Source organism: Ambystoma mexicanum, chromosome 9, assembly GCF_040938575.1.
Source record: "Ambystoma mexicanum isolate Mex_15411 chromosome 9, UKY_AmexF1_1, whole genome shotgun sequence".
NCBI classification, from domain to species: Eukaryota; Metazoa; Chordata; class Amphibia; order Caudata; family Ambystomatidae; genus Ambystoma; species Ambystoma mexicanum.
The window spans coordinates 727,484,189-727,507,430 of record NC_090931.1 but is presented as its reverse complement, the minus strand read 5'-3'; the positions used below and the strand labels follow the sequence as shown (position 1 = coordinate 727,507,430).

The 23,242-nt window shown below is 44.2% G+C and overlaps 1 protein-coding gene across 11 annotated transcripts in view; it reads right to left on the bottom strand.

The window, feature by feature from the left end:
- GULP1 (GULP PTB domain containing engulfment adaptor 1) overlaps nt 1–23,242 on the bottom strand; it is a 2,063,281-nt gene that overhangs the window by 660,888 nt on the left and 1,379,151 nt on the right. For all 11 annotated transcript variants that reach the window (XM_069615617.1, XM_069615618.1, XM_069615616.1 and 8 more), the window contains one exon: nt 18,854–18,925. In XM_069615617.1, coding sequence (XP_069471718.1) covers nt 18,854–18,881 — 28 coding nt within the window. In that variant the 5' untranslated portion in view covers nt 18,882–18,925. The remainder of the gene's footprint in view (nt 1–18,853; nt 18,926–23,242) is intronic.

Here is a 23,242-nt window from a genome sequence, read left to right as displayed (position 1 = left end):
CATTTTCCTTCATTCAATAAGGAGCCTACTGAACTCTCGCCACATCACCCCCCGCCCGGGCTATGGACAGTGGCCCTGGAATCTCCACATACTACCCAGTTTGTGAATAAGGCAGTGGGAGGTTATACTGGTTTGGGCAAGGAGTATGATCACAGCCTCTTAGTTTTTCTCCTAATTCTCCCACCACTGAGAACATGTGGGTGATGCCTGCTGCTCCTACTTCTGCTTGCTGGAAGACTAAAGATAGCTTCCTTGGGGGGAAAGGCCACAAGAAGGTGTGCATGATAACCAACTCCAACTCCGAGTGAAGCAATGACGATAAATCGGGGACTTTCCCACACATTTTTGTTATTGTGTGTCAACGTCTTGAAAGTACTGTTGCAAAACACAGGTGATTGGTTAGGCCGACATCACTTTGTATTCTGGTTCATTTAGAAATGCATTCAGGATGGTAAAAATAATTATATAATCAATATTTGTGGTTATTATAAGGGTTTCTATATTTATCAGGTTGGCTTATGTTGTGATTTGTGTATTTTTAAGTCATATTTTTAAAACCAACCATTATTTGATCATCTTAAAACTTTACTTTAACATACATTTAAATCACCTAGAGATGGGAAGATATGTTCTCAAGTGTGCAAAGGACAGACCGAGATCAAATCCCATCTTATAGAAAGTGTGTGATCCTGAACAAATAATGTAATTTCAATGTCCTATATCTTCCTATCGTCCTATATCTTCCAACATTGTTTTGCTAGGTATAGGATTCCTGATATTGGGGCAGAGAGACAGGACATCAAACATGTGTTTGCATTGTGGGGGGCGGGAGGGGGTGGATTTCAGGCATTTGTTGTAGTGGTTGAAGAGCCAGGATGACAGATATGGGTTTTGTATTTAAGGGTGGGGAGGCAGATGGCAAGATATCCATCTTTTCAGGGCTTGCATTAAGCACTTAGATCCAAACCAGGCCCCACGGCTGTGGTCTGGCTTGGCCCTAGCCATTCATTATTTGGCTCCCTCCCTGTATTATCAAGTCTCTGTACAACTCGCTAGTTATGGCATTTCAGTATCTCCCTGTGAACATAGATTTGAGATTCAGTTACACTCTCAGCAATAATTGACTTAGCAACACTGGACTTAGTTTTAATTTCATTTCCATTAATCCTGCGAAATCAATAATTAATTCTCTAAAAAAAAAAATACAAGAATAAAAACAGGAGGGTCATCTGAGTTAAATTAAAATGATTTATAACGTTGCTTCATGACAAATAGGCATTCATAACAATGCAACTGCATGAGATTTCTTAGAGGTAAACATTTCCAGCTGCAAGTTACAAGCAAGAGATACAAAGTCACATTCCAACTTAGTAATGTACATACCTGCAGCCAGCACATCATTTCTTACACTCCAAGAGTCAATTATCACTAGCCAATAGCTAGCAGCTAGTGCCAATTTTGCACCCTGGGCTTTCTCAGAATATAATTGAAGCTAAGCAATCATAATTCATGGGCCTTGCAATGTATATGGCAGAAGAATTAAATTATGACTTTACAAACCATAGTGCAGTGCATGGTGAAGTAGTAATCTTTTTGTATACTTCTTCCAAATATCCAAACACATCTCCCCCGTTAAAACCATAATTATGGAAATTCCCCACCGTTCAAGGAGAAGGTTTATCCGCATAGTTTTATGAAGGGATGCACAGGCATCAGAGCTTAAGAATCCTTCACAGCTGATGGTGGCCAGAAGAAAGTCGGAGCAAGGGTGAGACGTCCTTCATTACTGTCGGCAGAAGGGCTTGGCCCCATTTAACGCAAAACCAAATCAGATGGTTCGAACACAGACTTTGAGATCCCAGAGAGCTAAAGTTACTATTAATCGCTTGTCATCTTATGTTTGAAAACATGGGGGATTGTTATAGCATGAACCTAGTTCACAAGGAATGCAAATAACACAGTTTGGGAGACAGGGGGATTAGGACATGGGTATCTATGGGAAGGTGACAAAAAAAAGTAAGCAATAATTTCCCCCTTGTCTGGAGTGGCCATAGGATCTAGATCACCAATCATGTAACTTAGTAACAGGAGTGCAACAATCAAGCGATGACACTTAAAATGTGTTCTACCAAACAACTCCTTACAATATAGTGTGTTTGCTCTCTGTCAAATTGAAATATGTGTAAGGGGCCGAAGTGAAATTGTCCAGGTCAGTTGAAGCAATAGTTAACTAACATCATTCGTACTTACTGGCCACACATAGACAATCAAGAAAAAGATTGCAAAATAAAACATTATTACAAGTCAAATCATGTTTATTCCTAATATTAAGACATACGTTCCTAAATCCAAGCATCCAAAAAGTTGGTAACCACAATAAATGCTTAATTACACTAAATTAATCTGGTTAAAAGATAAATAATACAAGTCATATTAACCAATGCATCTGAAACCATATCAAAGTATGCAATACAGTCCCTGCAATCTTGAATAACAATTAGGCCAGTAAATGATTTTTCTTCATTTTATAAACGCGTCTGAAATAGGTTAGTATACCACGAATCAGACTTTAATAAATAACATTAATAAATACAAAAGAGCCGGGCCACACTTGCGAAATCTAGTCTCTCTTAAAATTCTGCACCTAATGTATGCAGAGGCCAGGCAAAAAATCATGAAGTACATTAGATCCTCATTAAGCCCGTGGCCAATAAGGCAACTTCTTTCATCCTCATGCCCTGGTCAACGCACCGTAATGGCTCTTAAAGGTAGGCAGTTGAAAATCGATCTTGTAATTAAGCATCTGTCAAAAAAGTAATTACTCCAGGACAAACAATCTTGCAGGCTATTAGAGGTTAATATTATCTGCTCACAAGTGCATGCTTCCATTTGTTCTTGACACTCCTGCATACCTCTGTGCTTTTACATTTTTAAAGGCCGGCGAGTATTAAAGTGACTATGTGCGTACATTTTTCCCAAAAAGGAGCATACGTGCCCGCGCCAAGTAATAGAAGTAGGTCCTGTTTTTTTTTTTTATCATGGTCATAATAAAATGTGCTAGGAAGTGGAACGAAGTGGAGTCAAGTGGTGTTTGCTGCTGTTCGTGGGGGTGAGGAGGATATTATGGAGCTGTCTGCTCCCAGTCGGGATCCAAGCGCCAGAAGATAGTAATCTATACGAAAAGTCCAGATGGTGCCAAGACATATCAACAGGTAAGGAGACACACCGTGCCTGAAACGCCATCTAATACCCCTTCGGACCTCCCCCGAGCATCTCCGGCCCCCTGAACAATCATTGACTCAGATGTGCCCTGTGCTGAGGAGCGATTGTCGAGAGGCGGTGTGGATGATTACGGTGAAAGGGTTTCGTGTGAAATCATGCAAATTGAAGAAGAGGAGCTACTGTTGTGCCACAGTCTAGCACTCATACATGTGGCCATACAGATGAAAGGTCACTTGGGAAAGATACAAATATCCACTAAGCGAAGATCTGACACACATCCAGAACACGATGATGGAGGCTTTGACCATATCATTATCCCCCCTTTGTAAACTGTATGAATCAATTAATACAACACCACAGGATCAGGCCACATTGATTGCAATGGTCCACACAAACATTTTGAGCCTCGAACACTCTGTAAAAAAGATAGAAACAAGGCTTGATACAGAAGCAGAAACTTTGTGATCTGGCAAGGCGAGAATCCACGGATAAGATAAGATCACATTGATGGATGCCATTCTAGAAGAATGTAAGTGGATGCAGAGTCAATGGAAGGAAAGTCAGAGGCGAGACCAAGAAGAGATGTGCCGAAGTATACAGAAAAAAATAAAATAATAATGGCCTGCTTTGATGTTTGATTCAGCTCTTCTTGGGTCAGAGTTTTTATATTCCTCAGAAAGGCTCTCGAGCCATTGGATTTTGTCCTTCTGCCTGTTGTAATGTTTTTAAGTTTCTTTCCCTTATTTTCTTGACCTTTTTTTGAGGGAGGTTTACCTGCAAGGATGCTTGAACTTTAGCTAGATGGAATATCAAGAAGGTATGTTCTTGATTAATTGGAATTTGGGACACCGGTCTTCCAGCTCCAGTTTCTTCCTCTATCAGGAAACCCCCACTTCAAATCCTTTTGAATTATTTTGGGCAAGCTTAGCTCATCCAGGGCTGCTGGCCCTGATGGCCTATCCAGCCATACCTTGAAGTTGAATATTGAAGCCTGGGGGGAGCCAGTGGTAGGATTTTGTAAACAGATTATGTTAACCAGACAAATCCCACTATTCTGGAGAGAAGCTATTGTGGTACGCATATACAATGTCATCGGCGTACAGGAAGCGAAGGGAGCCCTTCAGATGGATGGTTGAAGATAAGACGTTGGAGGAAGTAGAGTCGATTATTTGCACAGGTATACTGATGATCAAAAGTATCAATGAAACAGATCATTGCACAGCTCTAAGGGACAAATTGAAAAAGCTCCCAATACAGGGTGCAGCTATACACAAGAGATACAGTGGTTTCTCACTCCTTCCACTTATCGCCTTCTATAACCAGAAGCTGGTACAGGTATTAACCTATGGCACTGAAGCTCTTTCAAGCCTGTCATGGAAAGTGTGGGGGTTAATGGAAGGTTATTTCTGGCAGAGGATTTTGAGACTACCAGACTCGATCCTGCTACCCATAAGGTTCGAGCTCTGCCTCCAATCGATGGCGTCCATAGTACGGTGAAAAATAATAACTCTGTATTGATAATGTGTTTTGGTGGATGGCTTGATACCCTTTGACTTCCTGAATACATATGAGCTTAAGGAAGACAAAGGTCTGAAGTCATGGAAGCAGAAATTAGAGGGCCTTCTGGTAAATTACAATATTGAAAGGGAGTTGTTGACCTGTAACCCTTGTAATGTGAAAAGAAATCTTGAGGAACCAAGACTGGATAGAAACACTGGAACAAAGGTGAAAGGATAAATTGACCAATATTTTTAAGAAGGAGAACAAAGGTCTAAATCGTCCCCCGGGGTATCTCCTGAAATTCCCTGCAGCACATCACATAAATCTTCTGTTGAGATGCTGTTTGAATATTATGCCAACTAGAGAAGTACAACTGGCAAGAAGACAAATAGATGTGTCAAAAACCAATTGCATATACTGCGAGGAGATTGGACAGGTGGAAACTCTTTTCCATTTAGTAACGACCTGTAAGGTGCTGATGCCGGTTCTTAGAACAAGTTGTATAGGAACCCATATAATCCAAACAGGACCATTGTCGGCTAAAGACTGGTGGGAGTGGGTTCTTTTGAGAGAAAAGCATAGTCTAGTACTGGCTGTAATGAAATTTGTAGAATTGAAATTAAAGGAGAAAGAGTAATGTAGGCATATGTTGATAGTTATAGGAAGTTTTCCCTTTTAGTTGTAAAGTGTTAACGAGTTTTAAAGCTGAGAGGGTAATTGGATGAAATTTGTATTTTGAAGTGATGTTATGAGAATTTAAAAATGAATGTAAATTGAATGATAAAGGGTTTATTTTTAATGTGAGAAACCAATAAAACATTTTTTTTTAAGTTAAGAAGGCTTTATCATTATTCCAAATGCTTAGCCATTGGATGCCTAGTTCTAAACAAAGCTTGCCAACTAAAAATGACAGAGCCATTTCGGTATGAGTAGCAAAGTAGGACGAGAATCGCAGAAGATCTAACCCTTTCTTTAAAAAATCATTTTCACAACAAATCTGAGAAAACAGAGTAGCACCGTATTTTGTTACTGCAGTAGAGTTCATCCTATATAGCTCTAAACTCATGAACAATGATCGTGCCTAACACATTTTCATTAATCGAAACACTCCAATCATTGCTTGCTTCATCTTCACAGCTTGGTTGGAGAGCTGACAATTACCACTGAACCCTGAAGAGACGTGCGCTAAGATCAACATCTGACACCTGGAGATAATGCTAGTGTTAGTATACATTGAGGAAACTTTGCTATTTCTTCATCCACAGTGACATGATAATATAGCTGATTTGGCCGTGGTAATTTGTAAATCGAGAAAACTCAAACACTGAGTATTCAGTAATCAGCTGTTGTAGAGCACAGGGAGTATAGGCTATAATGAACTTGTGGAGAGCATATGCCTAAGCCGGAATAAACATATTTCCAATATTAGGGGCAACTGCATCTATCCGGACAAGATCATCGTACAGGCCATTAGTATAAAGTGAAAACTAAAGTGGGATGACTCTGACGGACTCCGAATTCTATGAGGAAGTACGATGTACAGTGCCATTAGTCCCACTCTTGATGCAAGCCAGAATTCCTTGATGTATGTAAATCAGGATATCTAAGGTAGCAGGGCAAGACATGGATCTGAGAACCTGCCAGACTTGCTGACTTTGTCAAAGGCAGTACTCAGATGCATGAATGCCAGGTAGATTGGTTCCTTTTTTGCATACAATGAATGAGTAATGATCAAATAGAGGTCAAGAGCTTGTGTTTGTTGGTGCCCAGTCCACGACAAAATCCCAGCTGAATATAACCAGAATATTATTCTTTGTAACCCAGTGCTCCAACTTCACAGAAAGTGCCTGCCAAAAGATTTTAAAGTGAGAATCCAGGAGGGACTCTAAAATAACAGGTTATTTCACCTAGCTTTATTAGAAATGGGGTAGATTATAAGGTTGCTTCCATTATTCAGGAAAGTCTGCGTCCTTAATCATAGCATTAAAACAAATGGTCAACACAGGAGCCCTAATGTGAATTGTTGTCTGATACAAATCTAAGGGGATTCCATCTAGGCCAAGGCAGTGATAAAATGCCTTCATATGTTTAGCCTCAAGCAACTCATGTACAGTTAATTCCAGAGGGAATCTGCAGCTCTGAATATTAGCATTAATGGGCTCTGGGTCAAATATTGTCAGAAATAGGACCTGGTTAACAAATGTGATGGCTTTATAAAATGAAGCAAAATGGAGTGCCCACGTATGGTCTTTGACATTGGTTTCCAGACCATTTGAGCTACGTTGATATATTGACTCGTTCATGACTTCCTACAGAACAATCTATTCATTCAGGCTAGGCGAGATTGTACTATTCATTTTTACAGGTACTTTCCCATATGTAGCCCAGGACATTGCTATCTGATTCCTCCTGGAGTGAGATTTCTTTAATCTGGAAAGTTAATAGTGTTTTGTTGATTTGGAATCAATACTGAACCATCCCTTGGGAGTATAGGCTGATGATGCACTACTAATACAGAAAAATGATTCTGAAATATTGGCCATCAAATGAGAATATGTTAGCATTACCAGAGAGGAATTAGAGTGTGTGTCTAGTAGTACTTTAAAATACAATGCACTGCCAGGACTAAGTAGGGAGAGCCTTGCAAGAGGACCTGCTGCCCCGCCACTCTTTCTGCAGGGCTATTCGATGATGGTCACTGAAGACTTCCTCCACAATAACAAAACCCTTAATAAAGGACCATTTGATCCTAGGAGTGAATGAGTAATCAATAGTTGAAGCCCACACAGGATCCCTGCATGTTTGTCCGGATTGTCTGCTATACCCACAGTTCCATATTCCTGCGTGTCAAAGAGATCAAGAAGAGGCCATTCCCTATTCTCACGTTCAAGTATACCCCTAAAGTAACCCAATCCTGACCTTTTACCACTTTTATTAATATAATATATATATAATGTGTTTGCAAATGACTTGACTGGTGGTGTAAGTTTGTTTTTGAGGGCTCTCATAAAATTAACCAGTACAATAGGTACCTCCCCTACAACATTTAGTTCAAAAGCTCAGAAGATTAAATCCGAACTAAGGGAGACCGTGGTACACCTAATCAAGCTCTTTAAAAGTAAAGCCAGGCCTCCATAATGTCTCCTATCTGATTTCTGGTAGATAACATATGCAACTAGTATGTTCTCCAGTGCATATGTTTCTTGTAACATTATAATATAGTACAAGTTTAAGAATTAAAACATGTTGTTGTCCTTTAATGTATCCATAGCCACAGCAATGTTCTAAGAAACAAGGGAAAGTAAAGATCGCGGAAACTTGTCAGTGGCAGAACAGTGGCCCTGATTGATCCTAATTCCAAAGTTAACCAGCTGTAAAGTTTCCCACATCAGATATTGGGCCTCATTACGACCCTGGCGGTAAGTACCGAACATTACCGCCATGGCGTAATCAACGTTTACGCCGTGGGTCGATGGCGTAAAGTGCGGCATATTCCGACCCATCGGGCACGTGCATTACGCCATGGCGTTAATGTAAAGTACGGCATGGCGTAAATGGGCCAAAAACGGCCCTTACCACCATCGCACGCCGCGCAAGGAGCACTACCGCCACACACACCATAGCGGCGACCGCAATTAGCGGTCACCGTAATTAGCGGTCACCGTAAATAGGCGGAACCGGAAATAGCGTCATCGCGGCGGAACGGGAAACTGCACGGCGGCCATCTTTAAAAACACAATCCATTGCCATCCTCCACAACCGTACCTGATCCAACCCTGATACCTATCCACGCCCATCACCCACCCAATTAGCCAAGTAAAAATGCCCAAAGTAGTTAAAAAAGCATGTGACCGGCAGCGCCAAGACAGTTTCTCAAAGGAGGAACTAACCATGCTCGCAGAGACCCTGCAAGAAAATGCTGCAGCTGTATTCTCCGCGCAGATGACAAGGCCGGCAATAGCGAAGAAGAAGGCCATATGGGCCCTAGTGGCACAGCGTGTGAGTGCAGTGGGGGCCGTACCGCGCACTGCCCAGCAGTGCAGAAAGCGCTGGGACGACTTGAGGCTCCGTGTCCGAAGCATCCTCTCAGCTAACCGGAACCTAGGCACGTCAACTGGGGGTGGATCCGAATCGCCCATAAAGCTGCAAGCATGGGAGGAAATATGTGCATCCACCATCGGGATGGAGAGCATCCAAGGTGTCGGAGGGATGGAGAGAGGAGTGCCGACTTCAGGAGAGGCAGGTAGGTGGCCAGAGCAAGCCATGCTAAACTCAACAAAGTCCTATCATGTGAAGTACCATGTAGCCCCATAGTGCATATGCAACACATCGGCAGGTGAATGTCCACAGACACATCCAGACTCCACCCTGTACACATGCAGCATGCACACCCTAACTGCTGGCACACACATACCACCATGCTACTTCCACACAAAAGGCACAAAACCTGTATGCCCCTGCCTGAAATGTGCTGCATGTACCCACTGTATAGATGTCATCCCTCACAATGCACGGCCAATGTCCGCGGACCCATCAATAACACTATCCCTCCTTTGCTCCACCACAGGATCTGACACAGACCTCCAGGAAGAGGACAACACTGCATCCAGATCCACCAAGAGGGCCAGGCCACAGGCATCCACCTCAGCCGTCCTAAAGGAAACACACCAGCAGCCACAAACCCTGCCTGGGGAAGAGGACAGGCAAGTGCCAGCCCCCACAACAGCAAACACAGACCCAGCAGCAGCACCGCACATGTCACTAGTCGTGCCCACTGAAGGGACAGGATCTGCTGCAAGCAGCACCCTGGGTGAAATCGCTGCCATAGCGGCAACCTCCGACAGTGAGGCAGGCAGCATCGAGGTCATCGATGAGGAAAGGCCCACTATCCAGCCACATTCCCCCTGCACATCCCTAAGCCCCCTGCAGGCGGATGCCACACAGGGGCAGTCGGAGGCCGAGGATTGGCCAGCCACCCCATGCCCCCAGCCTGAGGTGAGCAGCCCAATGGACATGCAAATGCCACTGGGCATGGGCCAGCGGAACCAGCAGACACTTGAAGATATAGTTACCCGCCAGCAGCAGCTATCCGCCCTCCTCACCGAACATGTTGCACAGTGTGGGGTGGCAAGGGATGGCATGGAGAGGTCGGCAGACCGAGTCACAGCTGCCATAGAGTCCTCCACAAAGGACATATGCACGGAACTCGCGGCTGTGCGCAATGTCCTCACAGAACTTGTTCAGACCATCAGGGACATGCGTCCAGATGTGCAGGCTGGACCCTCCTCATCAACCAGCTCGGCACAGAGCAGCCCCATCCGTAGATCAGGGTGCAATCTACGCAGCACGGGCAGGGGTGCCCCGGGGGCCAGGGGAGGGGATTCACATTAGTGGCTTGACAGTCGAGCAGGACTACTGCACACCCTGCTGAACAGACACTACCGCACCTTCGTAGGGATTCCAGGGGCGAGGGGGTGTGTTGGGGTGTGCAGGGGGGAGGGGGTGTGTTGGGGTGTGCAGGGGGGAGGGGGGAGGGGGTGTGTTGGAGTGTGCAGGGGGGAGGTGGGAGGGGGTGTGTCACGACGTTTCATAGTTTAAATACACTTTTTTCTTTCCCAAAATGAAATGTGTGGACATTTTCATTGCATATGTGTGCTTTATTGGTGTACAGTCCACAGTGTGCATGTCCCAGAGACACACAGTGCCCCAAGTGCAGTCTCCATGTGATTCACACCAGCCGTGTGTGCTAGAAGCAGTGGTCGATGATACTTTGGCGCATTGCACGCCCCTCCTGTGCGTCGCCTCCTCCATGGGGTGCCGCCCCATCTGCACCCTCGTCATCCTCATCGTCAGGTGGTTGCAGTTCTGCGTCAGGGGGCAGGGGCACATTCCGTCTGACGCACATATTGTGTAGCATGACACATGCCATGACGATCTTTGCCACCTTCTCATGGTGGTACAGGAGTGCCCCACCAGACCTGCTGAGGCTTCGGAACCGTGCCTTCAATAGGCCGAATGTCTGCTCTATGACCACACGAGAATGTGTATGTGCACAGTTGAAGTCCTCCTCGTGCTGGTTCTGCGGGTTCCGGACTGGTGTAAGGAGCCACCTCTTCAGGGGATAGCCTGCATCACCTGTATGTAGGCGAGAATGTATGTGTCAGTCATGTCATCTGATAAAGAACATGATGTGCCACCATGGCTTGCATCCAACTGTCACTTCGGCTCACTTCTACATGCACTAATTGATTCACACAATGCAACCAGTATATGCTCATGGCTCCCATGGCCTGTTTTGCATGCCATCACCCAATGTATGCAGAGGGGTTGAGTGCATTGTGAGTGCCCATCCTCTGTCTCCGTTCTTTGTGTTGCTCACAGCCAGGTGGAGTATGCATCATCCCCCCCCCCTTTCAGCCAGGTGGAGTATGCATCATTCCCCCCCCCTTTCAGCCAGGTGGAGTATGCATCATTCCCCCCCCCCTTTCAGCCAGGTGGAGTATGCATCATTCCCCACCCCCCTTTTCAGCCAGGTGGAGTATGCATCACCCCCCCCCCCCTTTCAGCCAGGTGGAGTATGCATCATTCCCCCCCCCCTTTCAGCCAGGTGGAGTATGCATCATTCCCCCCCCCCTTTCAGCCAGGTGGAGTATGCATCATTCCCCCCCTTTTCAGCCAGGTGGAGTATGCATCGGTACGTCATTCACCTGCCCACTTCCATGACATTGGACTCACCGAGTAGCCAGGATCTTGGGCCTGCATGTCGCTCCATGTAGCGTGGTATTGTGGAGTTCCTCAGGACCATAGAATCATGGGTTGATCCGGGGAATCGGGCACAACAATGTGTGATGATCTTGTTGGAGTCACAGACCATTTGCACGTTGATTGAGTGGAACTGTTTCCGGTTGCGGTACGGTACCTCCATGGCACGTGGAACCACCAATTCCACATGGGTGCAGTCGATGGCACCAATGCAACCGGGTATGCCGGCTAGTGCATGGAAACCCACTTTGGTGTTTGCAATGTCCTGGGCAGTCCGTGGTAATGAGATGTGGTTGTCTGTGTGCTTGAGGAGGGCATCGAGCACTTGGATGAGTGTTCGTGAGAATAATGGTTGTGAAATGCCATGCAAGTGCCCCACTGTGTGCTGGTAGGTGCCTGTGGCCAGGAAGTGGAGTACAGACACTACCTTCAGTAGGGGGGGGATGGCGGTTGGAGTTTCTATCATGCTGACGATGTCGTTGTGTATCATGACTACGATGGCGGTGATGGTGTCCCGGTCCAAACGGTACAGGGTGTGGATCTGCTCAGCAGTGAGGTTGAATGGATAGGCTCTGATGCGTGGGATTGGGGGCTGCCTGCTTGGTGGCACTGGCTGTGCTGGTGGGGCTTGCTGGGCCTGCCTTGCCCTCCTTCTCCTCCTGCGTCTCCTCTGTGCTGCCTGTTGTTGTTGTTGCTGTTGTAGCACATGCATTGCTATCAGGTCCTCCAGCCCCAACATTGCTAGTCGTATTGGTATCATTGTGGAGTGTGACTGGGTGTGGGAAGGGGTGGGGTGTGCTCTTTTTGTACTTCCCGAGTCTGTATTGCCTTCACCTGTGCTGTTTCTGTGCACCTGTGGCAGCTGCATTCACTTTACATGGCCCTTTACGGTTGGTTCGCGATGGCGTAATTAGCACCATGGCGGTAAGGTACTTAACGGGCTGGGTGATGGCGTTAGGTGCATGTCCGCTTGGGTCGGCATTTGCGTACCTTTCCGCCATGGCGCTAAGTACGGTGTGGCCGGTCGCGTGCGCGCACCCTTAGCGCAGTTAGCGGCAGCGTTAACTACGATGCCGCTAATGGCATCGTAGTTAACGGTCACGGGTCATGATCGGACCTGGCGGAAAACGATGGCGGTAACCATTTACCGCCATCATTTTTCACTTAGCGCCAGGGTCGTAATGAGGCCCATTGTGTATCTGCCGGGACACCACTACCTTATTATCCATCTTTTTATGTAATCATTTCACTTCCTCTAAGGAGATAATGTCTCAAATATGTCTATCAACAATGCACCATAGGTTTGACCATTTGTTACCAGCAGGTTCATTCTGATGTCTGAGTGTAGATGTGCAGATTCCTCTGTTAAACGAAGAGAGCAAGATATTTGCCCTTCTAGTCCTAAGTGAGCTAGAAGAATGGGCCTTAGCCACAGGTTGTTTAAGTATGTTTCAGAGAGGGTTTAGAAGAGGCATCAGAACTACACTTATTGGTTTTCTTTTAGATGCTTTACATCATGGTCTATGGCGGTAGGACTCACCCCCAGTTTTTGTTGCAGGTATTGATTTTTCTCTACCCTTTGACACTATTAACATATCATTGCTGTGGAACAAACTAAAGAAATTGAATATTCCTTAGGGCCTTTTGGTATTACAGAGCCTCTTTAATGCTGTAACTTTGGTCAGAACTCTGAATTTCAACAATTCTTTTCTCCCCTTCAGGTGGTATCATGATAATCAGAATGGGCTTTCAACTTGCATCAATGAGTAGTATCCCCCTCCTAACGCCATATGTAATGGAGACATGGTATCACAAGTATGACACTGACACATACATCTTGGGGTTTGGAAAAACGCCGACGTTGCCCTAGGGCTACAAAGGCAGTAGTCTCTACCATCAAATAATAAAGAAAACACAGTCCTTGTCAGTATATGTCAAATCAAAATGGCCTATACTAACAAAACCTAACGCTTACCCTATCTCTTATACAAAATGTGTTTAGAGGGGAATGTGTATGCAAAAGAAAATCAGTGTTATAACAAAGGATCAAGGTGGCTGACTCTGCTCTACTCCCGACGTTGGACAAAACAGAGTAAGGTGACCCCTGTAAACAGGATGACACACTCTGGTTCAGGTTATCAAAAATAGGCAGTTCAAAACGTGTTTTGAGGTCTTCTTGGCCTTCTACGTTAAAGTCACTTATTCCAGCTTTCCAAAAGATCTTTCACAAATCAACAAAAATTCACGTAGGTCTCCCTCTGTCGGGCTTGGACCTCTCAAGGCACCAATAGTTCACGTGGGTCTCCCTCAGTGGGGCTATGACCTTTCAAAAAAAGGTACCTGATTCAACACAGCTGGACCTCATAATTAGAGCACTTGCAGAGGTGCCCTTCCCCAAGCTCCATTCACATTCGCTAGGGGTTCCCTTACCCTAACTTATTTCATGTTTGCGGTCTCCCTCAGTCGAACTCAGACCTTTCACTGATGTTGAAGGATTTAATTAACATAAATCTCTGTAGGACCACTTCGACTTTGACTTCAGCTCTCCCTTATGTTACATGCCTCAGTGTCTCTTGGTGTTGGTAGTTCCATACCACAATCAGAAAAGTTCAAAGAAATCTTCCTCTTAAAGCAATCACCTTTTAAATTCCCCTTTCATCAGGTTTAATCTTGGCCATTGCACATTTCAGAGTTGTTGACTTTGCCACTTTATAACAAGACATCAAACATTTCACAGAGACTTTTGAATGGGCTATTTCCTTTTGCTGGACCACTCCGCTACTCTGTGTCACTGGCTTCACAGTTATCTGTAACTTAAATGTTCACTACTGGTTTGCTTTCTTTCGCATCTCATCAGCATGCGCACAACCTTCAATTGTGAAATACACTGAAGCATCTTCAATCTATCCTTGACACAAACTGGCCTTTCATGTCTTTCACTAACTCACTGGTTGTGTTAATTCCTTTCTTGTCTCTGTGTCTTTCATTCAGGAGTCAAGGATGATACCACAGGCATGGCCTCGCCTCCCCAACTTTGTTGTTCGCCCGGGAGAGTTGATGGTGCACTTGAAACACAATGGAGGTTTCTTCATGTCTGGTATTTGGCTTTCTCCGCGTACCCATTAAGAATTTCCAGGGGCAATGACCTCCTGCAGGGACCTTCAGGGTTTCCCTCACCTTTGCTCTGGTCCCTTGATCAGTCGTCCTGCTCCAGTGGGTTCGCCTTTGCCCCGGAAGATCTTCTCCTTATCGTGTCTCACCATGCTCAGAGTGTCTCTCTAAATTCTGCTTTTTAACTGTGTGTTGGAACTAATGGGTATCAGATGTATGTGCTTATGGTCAAGTGTCTGACTTTGACCGACCTGATTAACCCGACATATCCAATGAGATATGCAAGTGTTAGCCTCTTTACTCTAAGTTTCCGTCTTCCTCAACCCAGTGTTTGTGTAGAAAGGGGGGTGGAAGTTGGGACATTGGAGAATCCTATAAAATACAATGGGGTATGGACACATGGAAGGGTAGGATACCGCGTCTCACCATCGACTGCCCCACACCCACTCCCTGAAGATCCCCCACCCAGGTGATCCTCCTGCACTGGTCCAACCCCAGGGTCTGGATCCAAAGGCGATGGCTGTGCCCTGGCTGCCTGAGAGAGAGATCGCTGGGGACTAGCAAGCAAGACACCCTTTGGTTTCTCACATTGCACAGATGATATCATCTTATGCACAGCTGGTCCTCCAACATCGGATTGACACCATGGAACAATACAATACAAACCACCAGCAAGTGATAAATCATAACAAGACTTTGATCATAAAATTCCCTGATACCAATAGAAAGGACGCTGGGCATCTCCCACGATATTTATGTACATTCCCAAATGCTTCCAGAAGAGCACAGTTTCTACAGTCTAGATTGAATCTATTAACAATGGGGGAAATGATAAGTATGTGTTCTGAGGGTAAAGATCTAAACCCTCACTGTTCTTATTGTGATCAAATGATTAGGGAATCCTTATATCAGTTATTATTGCACTGTCCCGTGTTAACTAACTTGAGGATAACTCTAGTTGTTAAAGATCATACATGAACTAGATTGGCTTTCATCTAATGAGTTTTGACAACGCTTATCGATAGAACTTTAATTACCTCTGTCTTTAGCAATAATCACATTCTTCTATCAAGGTAATCTGATTAATTTGAGATGGGGAACTATGAGTAATTGTTTCAAAGAATGTTTAAAGAATGTATTGTTTAATACGTGGAATAAGGAGTAACATTTCTTTTTAACTGTAATTGTTATGTTTTAACTGAAACAATTTCTTATTTGTCTTTCTTTTTATGTTGGTACTATTGTGTAAGGTTTTGTTCTAAAAAAAAGATTCACAAATAAATAAATAGAAATTAGGTTTTTGAAAAATGGTTCTTGTCATATCACATCAAAGGATACATACATCAAATGGCACTTTGACCTGGCATGTGTGCATTGTTTCTACTTTATGCATCTAACATATGAATGGTCTTTTTTCCAGCAGCTTTTGTGCTTTGTATTTATTTGCATGCAGTCTTGCAATTTAATCCAAGCGTTTTCCCTAGGCACTGAAATATAGTTGGGTTGGACACACAAAGATGCCGAATACAACACCTCTTGGTTAAAAATAGGTTTTATTCAACACACACATGAACAGTCGGGCTAGTCTCTTCCTACCCGGCCAGGGTTTCCTTGTAAAGTTCAAAAGACTGGTGGCACTTTGTCACCACTCACAGTCTCAGGGCTGCTCTATATGGGTTTCCTGGTACTTTGATGTGGTTGTGGATGGGATATGAACATATTCATTATATCTTGTAATTCCAGTAGATGTTGATGGGATTCTTCAACAAGCTGAAAGTATTAGTGTAGCTTCTCCGAGAGGTTGAATCATGGTCAACTGGGTTTTCTCTCCCCAGTTTCCACAGGTGATTTACGGAGGCTCTGCCCCCCCACCTCCCTTCTAGTAGGGTCTGGACTTCCCCCTTCACACTCTCACTACTCCTTCTCAGGTTATGTTACTCCTCAATGTCATACCACATGCTCATTTCACCTTTCCCTGTGAGCTTGACCACCTTGAGACTGGGTTCTCACCCTTGCCATCTTCCTTGGCCCAAGTGTGCACTCTTGAACCTTTCTGATCCTTTCGGTTCTGATATTGCTAGTCTCCGATAGTCCCCATTCTTCTCCTGGTATCTCAAATGACCCTATACCTAATGGTTCCAACCAACCACCTTCTACTCTTTTATACCAAAGTCCTCCAGATGTGTTAACCAAACCTCCATCTGGTGTTTCCAACCAATCTGCTGACTTATCTACTGCTCTTGTCTCCAAAGTTCTCCTCTCACCACTCTCACTCCAAATCCCTTCCTCACTCTCACTAGCTCCTACTACAAATACCAAAAGTGCCTGACTGACACTGTAATCCGAAGTAGCCCCTTGACCATTCCTGTCATGGTCTCCACCTGTGGATGTGCATAAATGCAATGGTCCATTTGGCTGTGCCTAATTGGTTCACATGTTTGTGCTTTGGTATTCTCTGGCCAGACCAAGCCATTAAAATGTTACCTTACGGGTTTGAATTTCTTTGCCCTTTTCTAGGTAGTCCTGTACTCTTTATCACGTGCCCCTTGAGTACAAAGATTTAGGACACAATTCGAGGATCATTTTACATGAGGGTACATAGAAGGAAACTATTTTCTAAATTGATACTGTTTCCTTACTGGCACCTTTGTGCTTTGTGCTGCCGGGAGTCGAATGCTGCATCAACCTGTAAGACATACTTGCTGCATGAGAACTGTAGGAAAATCTGGTGATCCTTGTGAACTTGCCATACAAGAAATGTAAGAAATTTGAATGACCTTGTCTGAGTGATTTTGCCAAGTGGTTGTGTAGGAAAATGTGATGGACCCCTGATGTCTGAGCAGGTCTTCACTAGTGGTGTTGAAGGGATACATTTCCTTTGCTACAAAGTTTCCTTCACTCGCAGAGGTTATTTATCTTAAAGGGATAGTGTTTTTAAACTCCTCTCACCCCAGATTACATAAATTATCTTTCTTTGAGAGTGAGGTTAACACTGCCATACTGATGTGGCCCTGTTTCAGTGTCCCAGATGTGGGACCTGTCTCCCTCAAATGGACTGAATCCTTTTTAGGGCCTCAAGTGGCAGTGCCCTAAGATGGGATCCCTGTTGTAGGGCAGTGCTCAATGTACTGCTAGGGCTTCCTACAACATCTGCAAGGGCAGTGCTTCCCTCAAAAATATACAGTGCCACAATCGTGCCACTAGATGACAGCTACATGAAATTAAGAGCTTCCACACACATATGTACCAGAAAGCCATTATTTCCTTGTTCTGCAGTCTACAAGTTTGTGCTAGCATGGTGCTCATGTTTTCTAGTACCTGGTCAAGGAATTGCCCTGTTTGTTCCTCTGTTTTTCTATGCCTTGTAGTTATAATTATTTGTTGCATTGTAACGCCTGATAGTTGGCTTGCCAGAGAGCAAATGTGCCCCTTAATCCTCAGAAGTTGTTTCCTTGATACCATTTCCATGGTTTAGCAGAGTACCTTGGTTATTGGAGTACATCATGTTCATTCAATATGTCCTCCAGTTACTAGCTGCATTGCTTCCTGCATCAAAATGGGATCTCTGTATGGCTTATAAAGTTGGGTAACTGGTAGAACACCTCAGAAGAACACCTATTCATATATTAAAATTCCTGAACAATGTTTCCAAAACATCCATTTTAATTCATGGTCTTAGAATCAGCTCCAGTGGTTTCTTTGGTAATTGGAATTCTGCAAAACACTGGCCCACAAAGCAAGACCAAAATGGATCACAGCACATTACACTATTTCTGTATTTTTCCTGTTATTTTAATTCACTTCCCACTTGTAGGGCAACTTCGCATACACTTGCTTTGATGATCAAGTGGTGCTGGTTTAAAGAGTGAGCTGTTCTCCTGATTGTTATTTTGTAGAACACTTGAACTTACATAAGAGGAAAATACCAATAAGCCAGCAATACAATATTGACATTTCAACTCATTATCCCACACTCTAACTCCATTTCAAACAATATCTCCAGAAAACAATCAACAGGAAAGCGGTGCTGTCCCTATGGACCAATCAACCTTGCCTGCCACTAAAAAGGACTTGTTTGTTAATTCAACATATTAGGGGTGACTTTGCTTGGACACTACTAAGTTTGACATAATTCGATACAGCACTAGAGTAATTGGCATGATGTTAATGAGAAGACAGCACATTACATGAAGATTTGATTTTTCTGATGACACACATCATTGATTCTGTAATTGGCCATGCAGCACAGCCTGCTCACCTTTCTTCCTGCTAAATGCACGGTTCATGTTGACGTCAGGTAGACAAAACTTCAGCTTTCATGCAGTTTTTCCTGAAAGTAAAACATTTCCAAATCCATATTAAAATATCCCTTTAACAGGTGGATTCCTTCTTTTGACACAAGCTATTCAATTCGATGGCATTGTAATACTGTTGTATAATTGTGAACGTCAGGGTGCAAGGTACATTAAAGTAGTTCCCAGTAACTCAGCATCTCCGGTGGACAGCGCGCAATCAGAAGCCAGGACAACATGCAGGCTTGAAATCTGCTGCTGCAAAAAGGAAAGAACCAGAAAACAAGCCTTCTCGGCCTACTCCCCAAGACTATGTAACCTCCTCCCTGTCAGCATCAGACTCACCCCCACTCTCCAACAATTCAGAAAATAACTCAAGATCCACCTCTTCAAAGAGTGTCCCTTAACACATAGGCCATCACATCGTTCCCCACACCACCTAACTTGCTAGATGCTGCCTGCACCTCTCCTCCCCACCACACTGTACAGCTGTACCCTACTCTGTGCCCCTCTGTATTTCACCCCCGCTGTATTTCTGTTCTCTTGTTACCTCTGAAAAACTCTCTGTTATGCATCTATACTGTTGTATACCTCTGTAAAGCACTGTGTTGCTTCTCGAAGCAAGGTCTGCACTCAATAAATACCATAATAATAATTACTACATCAATTAATTTGGAGATAGAAACTGAATAAACAATCTATTGTTTACTTTGAATTGGATATGAACGGTGAGGACCAGAGACCATATTACAGAAACGTTGCACTAGGGCAAGTGACATTGTTCATAGTATTAGTACTAGGGCAAACATAGATTTATTGAAAAAACGTGTTCTTCCTATGCACTTTTGCACACAAACATTGCCATAAATGACAGTTATCGGTGGAGGGTGCCACAACTGCTAACTATGGCAATCTCTTTGGTTCCGCTGGCACTACCCCTGTCACCCCTGCCCAAGAGGCATTCACACCTTGGTATCAAGGAATGATTTACTGAGAGAGTGTTTTTTCCATTCACCTTTTCAAAATCCAGATGCATGTACAGTGAGAGTCACCATCACAAGTAATTCTGAAGGGGTGCATTTTTTTTTTTTTTTTTTTGGGTTGCATTGTCATAAGGAAACTAAACATTTTCCAAAATAGCACTTTTCAGGGCCTCTTAAGAATTACTATTCTGTAGTGGCCACTGGGCCTTAGTAGTGTGTGTGTGTGTGTGAGAGAGAGAGAGAGAGAAAGCTTGAAAATTACCTTTTTCGTGCAGCATGCAGAAATTGATGGATAGCTCATTGAATTTAGAGTCTGCTGCTATTAAGGGGGCGATTCATGGAATTAATTGCAGCGAAAATTGAGGATTTGCACACCATTCTGTTCGTCGATTCATGGAATCGATTGCGTGGGACTTTTCCGTTTCTGTGAGCCATCAAGCGCCATGTGCCATACACCATGCAGAGCGTGGGTGTGGCTTGAGCAGAGGGCTGGGAAGGAGGCGGAACACAGAAAATGGGGAAGAACATGCGAAAAAGTGGTAGTTCCGAGTGACGGCCAGCAGGGAATGGCTCGCATGACCCCAATTGCACCAAACAACACGTATTCATGGAACCACCCACGCAGCCACTTGGCATAGCAATGGCCATGCAAATCCCTCAATCTCTACGCCACCCGAAGGCAGGTGTAAGTAAACTTGCACATAGGAATTGCAGCACAGGTGTGGGGTTGCATGTCAGATATAGGGGTGTGTGTACACAACTGGAGTTCCGATCTAACTTAGGGGTGCGAGTTTTGACATGTTACGATTTTTCATACACATGTTGTGGTGCCGGCAACAGTTACTGGGAATCCTGCGCAGGGTTCCCAGGATGCAGGCCTGCTTGCGGGGCACCCTACGTACTGTTTGAAGGGTGTTTGAAGGGTGTGTGTATTCACACCCAGTGGAGCACACAAAGGTAGCTTTCTGGCTGTATGCACATTTTTTATCCTGCACGCATGTTTGTGTAGTGTCTTTCTCGGCACGCGGACCTTGTGGGATTTCTGCTACATTTCCATGAATCGGGCCCTATGTGTGCGTTGCATCACAATAAATCATACCTGTTTTATCCAACAGGTTTTTGTAAAGATTTCTTTTATGTTTTAGGATTGATCTATAATGTGCATTTGGATTGCATATCCACTTTATTTCACAAAAAGCTGCTTATTTAATTTTAGCATTTATAGCAGTGCAAAAAATCCTCAGGTATCTAGGCGCTAGTTTAGAGCAAGTGTGAAAAGCCATGCCTCATGGTACGGGTGGGCTACATCCGGTGTACAGGTTAGCATAACAGACAAAATAGCTAAAGGTGCACAATCTGGGAAAGCCACGCCTAATGGTACAGGAGGCTGCATCAGGTGTACAGGTAAGCAGGTGCAGACAGGTAAGGTTGCAAGTACATCATAGGGCTGAGAAATGTCAATTACATGTAGCACAGCTCCAAATCAAAGGCACACTCTCAGTTTACATTAATAGTTTGCGTATGATGTTTAAGCACCATACCAATAGGGACAAAGTCATAAGCACAGAGTCATAGTCACAGTTCAACATCACGGTTGGCAGGAGTATGCATGGGGTGTTTAAATAGCATACATATGGGTGCCAAATCAAAAGCACATGCAATGTTTAAGTAGTAGTATGCATGTGATGTTTAGGCAGCATGTAAGTGTCCTCCGGGTTAAAGGCACACTCCCTCATGAGAGCTGCTTCACTCCCTCTGATCATGAAAAAAAATAATGCAAACATCGTAGTAGGCTGGTGTAAAACTAAAAATGGGATGGCAGGAGATATTGGGCCTCATAACGACCCCGGCTGGAGCCGTGCTGGTATAAACGGCTCGGCTGCCGCTGGAATTGTGTTTTTTTCCACCGACTGGCTTTGGGGAATTACTGGTGCATTACAGCCCCGGCAGTCCCGAAAGCCAGGTGCCGGAAAAAGTAACTGCCCATTCCCATTCGAGTCCCATAGGATTCAATCGAAATGGGGAGGACGGAAGCACTGGCACCGTATGCAACAGTGCCGGTGCTAGCGTCAAAGTCTGCCAGAGGGTGCCGTTCTGCCCGCCAGGTCAGACCAGGCGGGCAGAAATGCATCCGTCTCGCAGACTTGTACTCTGCCGGTCCGGTAACAACGGTGCCGGTGAGCCTTCCGGCACTGCTGTTACCAGACCGGCAGGGTCGTAATTAGGCCCGTATTCTCCACTTGACCAGCATGTACGTTCCTGGGAAAATCACTTTACTGCAAAGGGCCCAATTTTACTTGACATCTCAAATTGAGATCACTTAGAATGTATTCCCTTCTGTTTGCAGTATAATAAAACAAACACGCTGAGGATTACCCTGGCTTAAAATGCCACAATCCTCATGTAAGATGCTATATTCCGCATATGTTATTGTTGAAAACGAAAACAGGTTTTTTTTCTGCTGCTTTACAACTATTGGTTATTTTTCTACTTCTACACATATTGTATTTTTTACATTTGTGATATCACCTACTGTGATATCACGAAGGCCAAAGGTCATATGTCATGTTATTTCATCACGGTCATGTGATGTCACTTTGTTTGATTACATCGAGACATTACTGTATATCTCACTACAATATAATTCAACAATAAAGATTTGAAAAACACAATGGACGACTTTGAACCTTTTAATAAATCAAATGCAGGATGAGAACATTATCATAGTAGGCGCGTTTATCATACGTTTCACCAGTGCTGAGTCTGATTATGAATATGAGAGTGCATACAGCCAGCAGTTGTTTTGGATTACCACTCCAAAGATCCATCAGCATTGAGTGCGCAGTTCAGGACTCGGAGTTGTAGTGCAAAACACCTGATGAGCCAAAGGTTGCAGAGCCCCGAAAGAGATGCCCTGAATTCTAACTAGTGAATCTTTTGCACTGCTCAGATTTAGAGATGTGTCATTAGAGGAAGAGTGCACGTTTCAATGAAAACCAAGCACTGTTTCCTGTTGTACCCTCTTTTCTAGCACAGCAACTATTAGTCTGTCAGTGCTCCTTAACCGTTTGAGTCAAGAATTGTGATGATGCATTTATCATGGCTCAATACCTTGATGGCAGTCTGAGAATGGTAATAGAACTCTGATGCAATATTTCTCCTGGCATAAAATGACAGGGATCTCTCTCATGCCATCCAATCTGAAAGAGGCATGTATATATTTGTCATGATAAATATTCTGAGTGCTACCACATATTTGAATGGCAACTTTTACTGGAGCACGTGCACGCTGCACTGTACCTGTGGACAATTATACATTGCGACTGGGCACAAGACAAGGCAAGCCTAAAATTGTATTTGTAAAATCAATCA